A 12,954-nucleotide genomic window follows, 5' to 3' on the forward strand; every position below is an offset into this window, starting at 1 on the left:
TACTGTATAACTATGAATCACAAAACATTATAGTCCTTGAGAAATCAAAGTTATGAGTCCTCCAGAAAATACTAGAAAGAGGCATGGTAGATATAAATAGGATATTAAATTATGCATGTTATGACAGTTATATGCAAGTATGTAAAATATGTATATGAAGTAGCAGAAAAGCTATTAGAGAGATATTTAGAATTGGAAATATTAGTGGTAGATTATTTGTGAGAGCAACTGGCAATAGATGGACAGCTCCTTTACTATTTTTGAAGTTTATGAGAAGAAATAGTAGAAAGTCACAGAGAATGAGAAGGGCATGAATAGGCTGTGATCTAGACCACTGGAAGCAGTAACTAAGTTGATGAAGTCTACTCAAGTAACTTACATTCTAATGGGGACATAACAAGTGTAAGAATAAGAATATACAGAATAAATTTAAAGAGAATAAATACAAATAATATAAGTTGTCAAATATAAGTAGTTTGAGAGGAGGAGCACTACTGTTTGGGGGTGTTGTGAAAGGCTTCACTTAGAAGGTAGTAGGTACTTGAATTATGTCTTTTTTTGGGGGGAGGGCTAGGCAGTGGGGTTAAGTGACTTGCCCGGGGTCACATAGCTAGTAAGTGTCAAGTGTCTGAGGCCGGATTTGAACTCAGGTCCTCCTGACTTCAGGGCCAGTGCTCTGTCCACTGTACCACCTAGCTGCCCCTGAATTATGTCTTAAAGAAAGAATGAGATTATGTGAGGTGGAAGTGAGGAGAGGGGTAACATTTCAGGAATGGGGACAGCCAGTTCGAAGGCACAGAGAAAAGAGGTGGAGTATTATGTATGTGGAACAGAGAGAAGCCAGTTTTTCTGTATTGCAGAGTATAGTTGAAGCAATATTCAATAGAGATTGAACAGTATTCAGTGAGGCTGGAAAGGTAGGTTGGGACCAGTTGTGAAAGGTTTAAAAGTTAAGCAGAGGAGCTTATATTTGCTCCTAGAGACAGTTGCAAACCGCTGGAGTTTATTGAGTAGCAGAGTGACAGATCTGTGCATGAGGAAAATTACTTTGGTAGTAGTATGAATAATGGACTGTAGTTTGTAGTAATTTGAGGTAGAGAAATCAATTAGGAGACTGTTGTAATAATCTAGGGGAGAGGTGATGAGGACCTGAGCTAAGGTGTGAGTAGAGAAAGGGCTTGCATGGGAGTTATTGAGGTAGGGGCAACACTTCTTCTGTTTTCCATATTGTATACATTATCCCAATCCCTTGCCCCCAAATCCATAATGTGAATATTAATTATCACCAATGAAATGAAATCTAGGCATGTGCAGCTTTATATATAGTGATGAATAGATTGTCTCCATGTGTCTGCCATTATAATACAGTAAATTGAATTGACTATGAACCTTAAATATAATTTTGCAACTTTCTTATGGAACCAATTCCATAGGATCTTTATTACCATTGGGACAAAATATAAACTCCTCTTTTTAAGCTTTTAAGGCTTGATACAACTTGGCCATCTTGTTTTTTTAGCATTTAGCATTTCTAGCGTTATTCTCCCTTCCACACTTTGCAATCTAGCTAAACTGACCTCTGTTCCTCTCATACTGCACTCCATTTTGCATTGGCTGTCTCCTGTTCCTGGAATGTACTCTTTCCTCACTGCTACTTAATAGAGTTCTTTTTTTTTTTTTGGCTAGGGGTTAAGTGACTTGCCCAGGGTCACACAGCTAGTGAATGTTATGTGTCTGAGGCCTGATTTGAACTCAGGTCCTCCTGACTCCAGGGCTGGTGCTCTATCCATTGCGCCACCTAGCTGCCCCTACAGTCCTTTTTAAAACTCAGCTCAAGCACCATATTTTACATGTAGCCTGTCTTCATCCACTCGACTGCTAGTGCTCCCCCCTGCCATACTACCTTGTAGTTATTCTGCATATTCTATATTTATTCTGCATATATTTATACCTCTGTTTATTATTTGCCCCTTTAGAATTTAGTCTTTACTTGAAAAGTTCACGTGAGCTTGTTACAGATACTTTTAAGCTCAATTTTGTGACACCGATTTTCAGGAAATGTGGTCTGTTAAAGACCGTATCAAAAGTTATGTTATGGTTAAAAAGGAAAAGTCATTAGAGGATAAAATGAAACCAAGATGCTGATTGTGTTTTAGCTAAAATTCTAAAACATAATTGAATGTTGCAGTATTATAGACTCTTAGCTTTTGAAAGTAACTTAAAAGAACCTTAGTTTTGAAATCAAAAGACTTGAATTTTATTCACAGTTTTGCCACTTCCTAGTTTGATCAAATAACTTCACTTCGTTGAGCCTCATTCTTTTTTTTTCTTTTTGGTGAGGCAATTGGGGTTAAGAAATTGCCCAGGGTCACACAGCTAGTAAGTGTCAAGTGTTTGGTCTGAGGTCGGATTTGAACTCAGGTCCTCCTGACTTCAGGGCAGGAGCTTCATTTTTTCATCAGTAAAATGGAATAACCCTTGTATCGGGTAACAACGGATATGAGGAACATTTTTTGTAAACTTTGTAAAGGTGCTGTGTGACTGTGTGATACAGTAACAGTCTGATTTCTGTCTCATTGTAAGACATCCCTTGAAGCTTACCTGTCAGAGTCCCTTGTAGGACAGCTCTGGCCCAAGTTACTGTCAAACTTCTTCCTACCTGTCTTCTGTTAGGTATCAAAATAAAGAAAACTCATGAGAACGAAAGTTAAATACTGCACTGGAAGGTCTGCTTCAGCTCAGACCAAATGAGTACTGAGGTTCCTCCTGACTCCTCAGATTTCATTTTTCCATGAGAAGCTGTGATTCAGAATTTTAGCCCTGATGCACAGTGGCAGAATCATATTAATGCTTATTTTTCTGCGATGACAGTCTTTAGTCATAGTGTTGTTGGATCAGAGATCTGGAGCTGGAAGGGGCCTGAGACGCCATCACGTCTAACTCTTTGGTTTTCTATGTGAGGAAGCTAAGAGGGCAATTGTTACTTGTCCAAGGCCACACAGGAGATGAACATCAGTGATATGGTTTGAACCTAAATCTTCTGATTCTAGAGTCAGTAGCTTTGTACTGTGCCTCACTGCCTCTTAATTTTTGATTTTTAATATAACCATTACTTATTGAAAATCACTGTCACAATAATAGCTCAAAATTATTCTTCAGTAAAGATATTTCTAACCTCAACTTTATTTGATAAATGAAATATTAATATCTAAATGGTTCACGTTAAAGGCTTACTTTGTAAATGTTCCATTCTTGTCAAAATGTCTCAGCATATAGATAATTTTATATGTTTTTATTCTGATTCTTTTTTGTATTCAAGTCATCAAGCCAGTTTGCAGGTGGAATCTTTGCAAGAGCAATTGAATGTAGTTTCCAGGCAGAGAGATGAAACTGTACTTCAGCTTTCTGTTTCTCAGGACCAAGTAAAACAGTATGCACTGTCACTAGCCAATCTACAGATGGTACTAGAACAATTTCAGCAAGGTAAATTATATGTTATCTACTCTAGTGAAAAATAATTGTTTAGAGACAACTTTTTTTATTCCTTTCTCCATTTTAGGTTACATGATCTAATCTTTTTACTCTTGAGGTCCACTGACCATAGGAAATATACGTGGAGGGCCACGCACAAGTAACAGCTCAATTTATGTTTCAGTTCTTTTATGAATTTCTGATGTTTATTTCAAAATTAGGAATAGAGAATATTCACCACATACAGTGGAAAAATAAGCGAAAGAAATAGGGCATGAGGATGAAAGAAGGAAAGGAGGGCAAAAGACCTGTAGGAGAGAAAGATCAGAGATAGATATTGAAATGTATGTTAGAAGTTTCACTCTACTGTTTGTGCTGGCAGTGGATTTGAGAGCATTTTCACCTATTATTTATTACTCTTTGAAAAGTATATTAGCTGATTAACCATTTATCATAGTTCTTCAACTGTACTCTGGATGGGATAACTGGAGTAGCTAATATTATTTCAGATAATTTTCTGGGTGCAGCTACTCCAGTAACCATTAGTAGTTTTACCCTGAGGGCCAGATGAAATCAATTAAAGACTAGCTCTACTTTTTTTTAGGTAATAATAATATTACTTTTATTTAAGGTAGTGTCTCTTTTTTCTAAAGTTAATATCTTAAAGTGAAGCACAGCAACTTTCCTTTTAAGAGAGCATTTCAGATGTTTCTGTTGCATTACTCAAAGCTTTTTAAAATGTGTATCAAAGTTTAAATAAAATGAAAAACATAAATAATAAACTTTTTTGTAGAAGAAAAAGCTATGTATTCAGCTGAACTAGAAAAGCAAAAAAAAGAGATGACTGAATGGAAGAGAAAAGCAGAGAATCTAGAAGGACAGGTTACATCATTACAGGTAAGTATAAGGGATTTTCCTTTTAAGTATGCAAAATATAATCTCTTATAGATTTCTCATTCTTATTTCTTTGAACAATTAAATTATATGTGTGAAATGATGTAAAATCAGGATAAATATTAGAGAGCTCTTGAATATCATAAAGGAGAACACTGTAATAAACTCAGAGAATGTAAATTTTGCCCCTGAATTTCTGGCTTTGAGCACATTGCTTGATCTCCAATCTGTTTATTTTTTATTGGCGAAAAATAGATTACTCTCTGCCACTAGGCATTTAAAAATATTTGGAAATAAATAACTATAGCCCATATATACATATATGCACATACATACGTATATACATACATACATACATACATACATACATATATATATACACACACACATATCTTAAAATTGAGGTGGGAAATTGAGTCAGTGTAAGTCTCTCTAGCCAAAGCAAATTGGGAAATAGAAGTAATACCTACAAAATCAGACGCACATACAACCTACATTCATCTTTATTTATACAGGTATTCACTTCACTTTTACTCTTCTCTGATTGTAGAGACGTTGCCCCCACCCTAACCCCCTTCTTATTTTATTTGGAGCAAATAATTTTATAAGGCATGATTAGATTGTGTTTCTGGTTGGTATATTATAACATTACTATACTGACATCTGATGTTTAGAGATTTTTGCAGTTTCGAAAACTTTAAATACACTGTGTCATAATAATTTCTGATGTTCACAGCACTTCTATGGATCGTTAGTATAAACAGTAGTATTCCTATTTCTGAGATCATTGCCATAATCAGTTTTAGATCTCCTTTAGGCCATTCGTTAGGGATCTTTTAGTCTAGCCACTTCATTTTGCAGATGAAGAGGCCAAAAGATCCAAAGAAGGGGAATGAATCATGATCATGTAGCCAGGGAGTGATAGAGCCAACATTGAAGTTCAGTTTTACAGGTTTCCATGCCGGTATTCTTTTCACTATATACTATTGAGACTCAGAGAGTTGTGACTTGACCAAGGTCACACAGCTAGCATGTGGAAAGTCAGGATCCAAAACCATATCCTCCAAGTCTGCAATTATCTGGCATCTTTGATGAATAAACTGTTCCACATTAGTGAACTTTCTAGGTAATTGAAGATTATGCCTTTAGACACTGAAATTTATTTTAATCATTTTTGTTGGCATCTGTCTAATTCATAGTATTTGCATTGATGAGAAGCTTAGAGATCATCTGGTTCAATTTCATCATTTTAGATGAAATTAGTAAACTTTGGCCCAGTGTGAGTTAAAATGATTTTTCTAAGCCCAGTGTATGACCAGAATCCAAGTTTTTGAGTTTATTGTTCTTTATTTTATGTCATGTCTAAGGTGCAATACCTTACTTTTTAAAGTAAACTAAACATAATTTAACCTGTTCTTGATAATTCAGGATCATCAATATTAACATCAGTTATTGAATAATGATGTAATTATGTTCTTTGAGACTATTAATGAGTAAAACTATCATTATGCAGAATAGCTCTAAAAAGCTGTGCTTTTTGAGTAATTCTCTGCTTTTTGAGTTTTTGTGATTACTGCCTTGCTTTTAGCGTGTCAGTCTCTTGTCCAAATAACTTTTCCCCTCTTACTCTTTAAGTTTGCTATTTCTAGGAGAGGTAGTGTGGTAGTGTAGAAGCAACAGAGGAGTATGAGTTGGGAGGCCTGGATTCTAGTGCTATCTCTGATTTTAATTAGGTATGTGGCATTGGGCCTCTTTGCCACCTCAGTATTCTAATCTGTAGTGTTTAGAGACTGACTGACTACAGAACTCTGCAGTTTATTCTACCTGTAATTCATAGAATATCAGATTTAGACAATATTTTAGAGGTCATTCACTCCAGTCTGTGTAGGAATGTGTATCCTGACATTCTCAATAACTTTCACACTACTTTATGAGGCAGTTAATTCCACTTTTGGATAGCCCTGAATGTTAGAGGAATTTTTTATATCAAGCAGAAATCTACCTCTTTGCACCTTTCACCCATTTCTCTCATTTCTGCCTAAAATAAGTTTAATCCTCTTTTTACATGATAGCTCATTAAGTGCTTGATGATAGCTTTCATACTTCCCAGTGTCTTCTCTTCTCCAAACTAAGCATCCTTAGTTTCTTCTTAGTTATTTTATTGTTTGTTTTTTTCCCCTCACCATCTTGGTTGCCCTTCTTGAATGTGCTCCAGTTTTAATTATCCCTCTTATAGTTGGAATCTAGACCTAAATTCTATGCTATTGAATTTGAATAGTAAATTCTAATGAGCTTTCTTCCCTTAAAGGAAAACTTGGAAGAAGCAAATGCTGCCTTAGATTCAGCATCAAGACTTACAGAACAATTGGATCTCAAGGAAGAACAAATTGAAGAACTTAAAAAACAAGGTATAAATATACATCTTTATTCTAAAAGAATAGTGTTAAATCTGAAATGTACTGAAGATAGGCATCTTTAATAATAAAGCATGGTCAGTCTCATTGTAGCGTGTTTTATGGCTTGTATTCCAGTTGACTCTGTTTGTTCTGTTCCACTTCATTGAAGCATAGCATTGAAGCATACCCAGGACCTTAAATTCTGTTCCTTCCTATGGTTTTTTATTTCATTCTGTTCTATGGTCACAAATTTCATCCAGAACTGTGGCCTGGCATCTAGTAAATTTTTGCCTTTTGTCACAAGGAGAAGACTCAGGCTTGTTATGTTGTACAGTATACATTTTGGAGAGTAACGTTTGGCTAATATATCATCCTTATGTGTAACCTCTTCAATTATGTATGAAAGGGGTCTATTCTAGGGCCATACTTGAAAGTGCTGTTCAAAGAAGTCCTAAGAGTTTATAAAGACACATATATGGTTCAGGAGAGATAATGTACTAGAAACTACTCCGGGTAGTCATTGTGTAAGGAACCATGCAAGCAAGAGTCAGTGCATAGATAAATACTGGATGGTAGGGCAGGTGATATGGGCAAGGAGTCAGGCAGATGAGAACTTAAGAACAAATCAAAACATACTCAAAAGTCCAGACAGGCTGTTAGGAAACAGAAGGTCTTTAGAAACTCAAGAGGCCAGAAAATTATCCAGAAAAACAGATGTAAGGCACCAGCACCAAGAATTCCTTCATTCTGACTCACTACTCCATAACATTCTTATTCACATAGAGATCAGTTCCTGGGCTCATTGGTGGATATAGGAAGATGATTACATCCCTTTAGGAGTATGTGGTTGGAAAAAAAAATCCTGAGTCCATCACTTCTTTCTGAGGAAGTAGGTAGAATGCTCTATCAAAAGTCCTCTGGAATAAACCTGTTTTTTGGACATGGCCAATGCAGGATTTGTTTTGCTTGACTATACATATTTATTTCAAGGGTTTTGTTTTTCTTTTTTTAGTGGAAGAGTGGGAGAGAAAATGGGTTTTTGTTTATTAAAAAAAAGATAATTAAATTGAAAAGAAAGTTAACAGATCCTAACAGGTCTACTCTTTATACAATATTGTCCATAAGACAACTGGAAACCATTGAGAGTTCTAGTCTACCTTAGTTGCTAAAGAAATCTACATCCTAGAAACAGACTAGGTAATAGAGCCAAGAAATATTCTCAACTTACTAAGGATTGTCATCTCAGTGATAGATGGTGTACTAGTATATAAAATCTAACCACGCTCTCAGTTGAAGACATTGATCTGAATGTCATAATTCCTAGAACAGGAACTTTGGTGAGTCAAAAATTCTTCTGCTTTATCATATGTATTATCACATGTATTGTCAAAGTTGCTGAACTACTTCTCGAAAAATGTTACCCCTTTAACAACAGTGCCATTTAAAAATCTTATCTATAAATTTTGTTACACATATTTGTAGTCTACATATGTTATTGTTATATTGTATTTTCTACTACACTGATGCATTAGAAGTTTAAAGTAATTTTCATCTTGTATTTAATAATTCATTTTGTAGAATTAACAAAAAACACATAAAAGTTCTGTTATTCTTAAACAACTATGGAATTTGAGGCAAAGGCAAGCAGTCAGTGTTGCTCAGATAGGAAAGCGGTATAAAAAGACATTTCTTCTGTCTTCTAAGTTTTTAAATATGTTTTTTGCAAGTTTTACAACCTTTCTTAAAAGGTGTCATCTTACATTCGTCTGGGTGATTAATTTATCTTTTATATACATTCATAACTGTTGAGAGATTTAAATTCTACAAAAGCTGTATGCATTTTTGATATTAGAAATGAATTCTTGATCAACTTGGTGGATTCAGAAGGATCATTGTATTTTTGCTTTCAGAGATCATTAAGCACATTAAATGTTAATGGATGTTGTAATACTGTACTTTATTTTTAACACAAAACTTGGCCAGACAGTAAAGAAATTTGCCAGGAGAAACAACTTTGAAAAAGACAAATGACTTTTGCTCTAAGAGAGTACATAGTGCTTTAAACTGTAGAGGAAAAGTTAATAGATTGTTTTTCTTTATAAGCATCCGTAGATTGAGGATTAGAATGATTAGTTAATATGAAGTTTCAACATTTAAACAATATAAGGAAATAACTTTTTAAAAAAAGTTATGTTTTATTCAAAGTTTTTAATTATCTCATCTCTGTAGAAATGAGATAATTTTTTCTTGTATACTCAGCCTAGGAAAAGCTAAATTCAATTGGAAACAATATAGCCTAACCAACAGAGCATTTTATAAAACCTGTTTAATGTGTACTAACAATATTAAAATTTTAGATTGTTTAATTATTTTAATATTTAGTAAGATAGCAAATCTCATGTAGATAAGACCATAGAAGTCATCTAGTATGACTTCTTCCCAATATAGCAATGTCTTTTGTAACATGTCTTATAGCATATTTAAATGCTTTCAGCAATGGTGAGCTTTTAACAAGGCAATCTATTTCATTTTTGGAAGCCCTAATAGATTTATAGTTAAATGGCTAGAAAAGTCCTCTGCAGTGGAAAAAAAATTGGTATCATCAGTCAATAATCACGTATTTATTAAGTACCTAGAAGGATTTAGAAATACAGATACAATGGGCGAGACAATGGGCACTTGTAAATTTAATCTGCATTATTACCATTTTTCTTCATTATTTTCAAAAATCTAGTCGGAGGTTTCCAAAGTTGGTGATACCTCCTCTTGGGGGCGCTAGAACAATCCAGGGGCTCAGTAGTAGCCTTGAGTGCAATTAGGGGTGTTGAATAAAAATAAAGGGACAGTAGAAGAATAAGAAGAAAAGACATGAAAATTTTGAAAAGCCCTTCGTACATGTTTCATCTGTTGTATAACAGAGTTAAAGTTGTAGTGTGAGTACGTTATTTTCTAAATACACAAAATGCAAGTTGTAACTGATCAGTGGTCAAGTCTGTTGACAGATCTTAATAAGCAAGTGTTGGCAGGTGAGTGTGGCGCATGTTGTCAGGAAATCCAGCATGCATTGGCAGGAATATATACATGTAATGACCTGTTTACAGTATGAAAGTATATAGTTATATGATGTAATATTGTTTCATCAAAATTTCAATGCAGGAAAAACTCAAATTTACAGTAAATTGTTAAATTTAAGATGTCATTTTTAAAAAAAATTTATATTTTTTTAAATGATGCAGACTGAAAAATACGTTAAAGGGTTAAAAAAAGTATATTTCCAGGGGGCGCTGTAGTAATTTTTTTTTTTTTTCCTGAAAAGGGGGCATTAGGCCAAATAAGTTTGGGAACCTCTGATCTAAATAATCAACAAATAGTAAGTCAAGCTTGAGTTGTAACATTTGTCTGGTTTTTGTGGTATAAATATATATTTCCCCATTAGACTGTAAGCTCCTTAGGGACAAAAACTATCTTTCTTATTTCTGTTTTTAGTGTTTAGCACAGGGCCTGGCACATAATAGGCGCTTAATACATGTTTATTCATTTATTCATTCATCCCTACACTGAAAATTTAACAATTGGCTCTCTCAAGCTGGTTTGGGCTAGTTCCGTCATCACCCCTGGAGTAAGGGCACTAACTTTTGGGGTATCAAGAAAGGTTTTATGTGTACCTCAGATGTATCTTATAGGAATAGAGGTTCTTTGTGAGGTATTTGGGTAAGTGAGTATGTGAAATAGGAGGTGAATTGTAGTGTATGAGTAACAGAAGGCTAGTTGGGCTTGATTGCAAAATGTAGGAGGGGGAGGAGTGTCCAGTGAGGCTAGAAAAATAGTTTTGGACTAGGGTGTACAGGACTTTTAAAGCTAAAAAGAGGAGTTTGCAGTTTATCCTAGAGGCAAGAGGAAGTTACTCAGATTGGTTGAGTTGAGGAGTAACGTGGTCAGATCTTGACTTAAAAATTAAGGAAAATCACTTTGACAGCAATGTTAAGATGGCTTGGAGTAGGGAGAGACTTGAGGCAGGAAAACCATAAATATGAAGAGCTAATTTATCTGGATAATATCCAGTGGAGGAACTTTTATCAGTGAAGTATACATCATGAGAAAATAATGAAAAGGAACATGAATTAACAAGTCTTGTATTATAAACTGTATAAATAGATAAATACTAATATGTAATATAATTATTCCCATCATTTCAAAATAACTTTTGTAACAAAACCTAGGTAAAACCTAGAAAATGTATTTCCAGGTCCTCTGGGGTCTGGGTTTGAATTTTGCTTCTGACACAAGCTGTGTAACCATGAGTAAGTTAAAATAATACCTTATAGTTGTTAGCCTCAGGTAATCTATCTGCAGCTTTCAGTAAAATTTAAAATATTATATAAAGACTAGTTATTTTCACTCCTCAAAAGGTATTTCATGTGTTTTCCCTCAAGTGGAAGGGATATTGATACACCAGACAGTCTTATCGTGGTTAGCATTCACATTTTCATTAATATATTAATCTTAGAGGAAAACATATTATAGTGGAATCTTTATTTGAATTTAAATAGATATTTATGTTAACAAGTTGTCATGCAATTTTGCACACTAAATTGAACTTCTTTTATTTTTGCCCTTGTTCTTTACAACCATCCTCAAAACTTTTTACATAAAACAAATACTTTGTTAGATAGATAGATGCTTAGCTAAAATAGAAGTAGAAGATAGGCAATAACATGAAAGCTCTTATTTTGCTACCACTCAATTAGCAGTCTTTTATTAAGCACCTACTTATTGCCATTCATTGTACTAGGTGCAGGGGATTCAGAGACAGAAGAAAGACAAATAGGCAACTAGCATTTGTTAGGCACTTATATGTGCCTGGCACTGTGGCAGGTGCTGGGGATACAAATACAAGCAAAAATGAAGGCAATCCTCTGCCATCAAAAGGCTTTCATTCTAATGGAGGAAGACAACATACAAAAAGGAGTTGAAATGTTTAGGGGCAAGGCAGGAGAAGGTAAAGACCTGAAAGTCAGAATCATAGCTGGAAACGACATGAAGATTGGCAGGCCTGGGTCCTTCCACAAAATGGAGGTCCCAGGAAGAAAACTCAACAATCTGAGAAGGGGGCTGGCGTGGCAAAAGGGATGTTCCACCGGGAGGATGCAGTTTGGGAGGATACAGGTTGGATGGATGTTCCAGGGTGAGAAGGCCCCAGGTGCTGAAAGAGATTCCAAGGTGACACTAAAGCTGAGGTATGAGGTAGTGAAATCCAGAAAGTTAGAAGCACAGCTGGGAGGGGAATTGCCTCGATGAGCTTGCCTCATTGAAACTTACATTATAATGGAGGAAAGGGGTAGTGGCAGCAATATTATGTGCAAAGGTGTATACGAAACAAAGCAAATGGGTATCCTTGGCCTGAAAGGCGCTAGCAGCCTGGGAGCATCCAGAAAGGCCTCATGTAGAGAGATTCTAATAGGTGAAGGAAAACCTTCTAGATGTGCCAAATAGCCAAGGCAAAGGCATTGAGACAGTGGGGTATCACATGTGAGAAATAGCAAGAAGGCTATTATGGCTTTGGGAAAAATATGTGTGGTGGAGAGTAAAGTGTTAATGAGATTGGGGAGATAGGATGGAGTCAGGTTGTGAAGAGCTTTATTTTTTTAAAAGAAGTTTTTATTGAGATCTTCTGTTTTTTACATCATCACGTCATCGTAGTTATCCCCAGGATCCTTCTCCCTCTCCTTTCCATTTGCCCTTCCCCTCTCAGAGAGCCATTCCATATAATCAGTAGTAGTTGATAAAGAGGAAAAAAAAATCAGTACTGAGGAGTAGAGGAATTAGAAATTACAGGGAGGATGAAGACTGGGTTTTGAAAGAGTAAAGTATAGGAAGAGATGGAATAATAGGAGATTATGATTGAATAAGGGAGTTTCAGAGGTTTTTTTTTATCATGGAAGCATGGAGCATTTGGGAGTAATGGTAAGATCAAGGGTGTAAGATGTACTGGGAGGAGTAGGTCATACGAGTTGAGTGGATTATGAAAATGGGAAATTAGTGTTTGAGGGAACGCAAGTGTCTATGTTGAAGTCTGTCTGGTATAAAGGCAGGAGTTGAGGTGAAGGGACTATGAGCCAGGCATTGTGTTCATTGAGAAAGAAGAGAGCAAGTACTCAAAAGAATGGTGAATTTATGCTAGAATTTAAATGGA

The 12,954-nt window shown here is 35.4% G+C and overlaps 1 protein-coding gene across 1 annotated transcript in view; it reads left to right on the plus strand.

Annotated features, from left to right (window-relative positions):
• Positions 1–12,954, plus strand: part of TRIP11 (thyroid hormone receptor interactor 11) — an 88,595-nt gene that overhangs the window by 50,413 nt on the left and 25,228 nt on the right. The window contains exons 14-16 of the mRNA XM_027869931.1: positions 3,320–3,483; positions 4,265–4,368; positions 6,674–6,773. Coding sequence (XP_027725732.1) covers positions 3,320–3,483; positions 4,265–4,368; positions 6,674–6,773 — 368 coding nt within the window. The remainder of the gene's footprint in view (positions 1–3,319; positions 3,484–4,264; positions 4,369–6,673; positions 6,774–12,954) is intronic.

Source organism: Vombatus ursinus, unplaced genomic scaffold, assembly GCF_900497805.2.
Source record: "Vombatus ursinus unplaced genomic scaffold, bare-nosed wombat genome assembly UNPS02014794.1, whole genome shotgun sequence".
NCBI lineage: Eukaryota > Metazoa > Chordata > Mammalia > Diprotodontia > Vombatidae > Vombatus > Vombatus ursinus.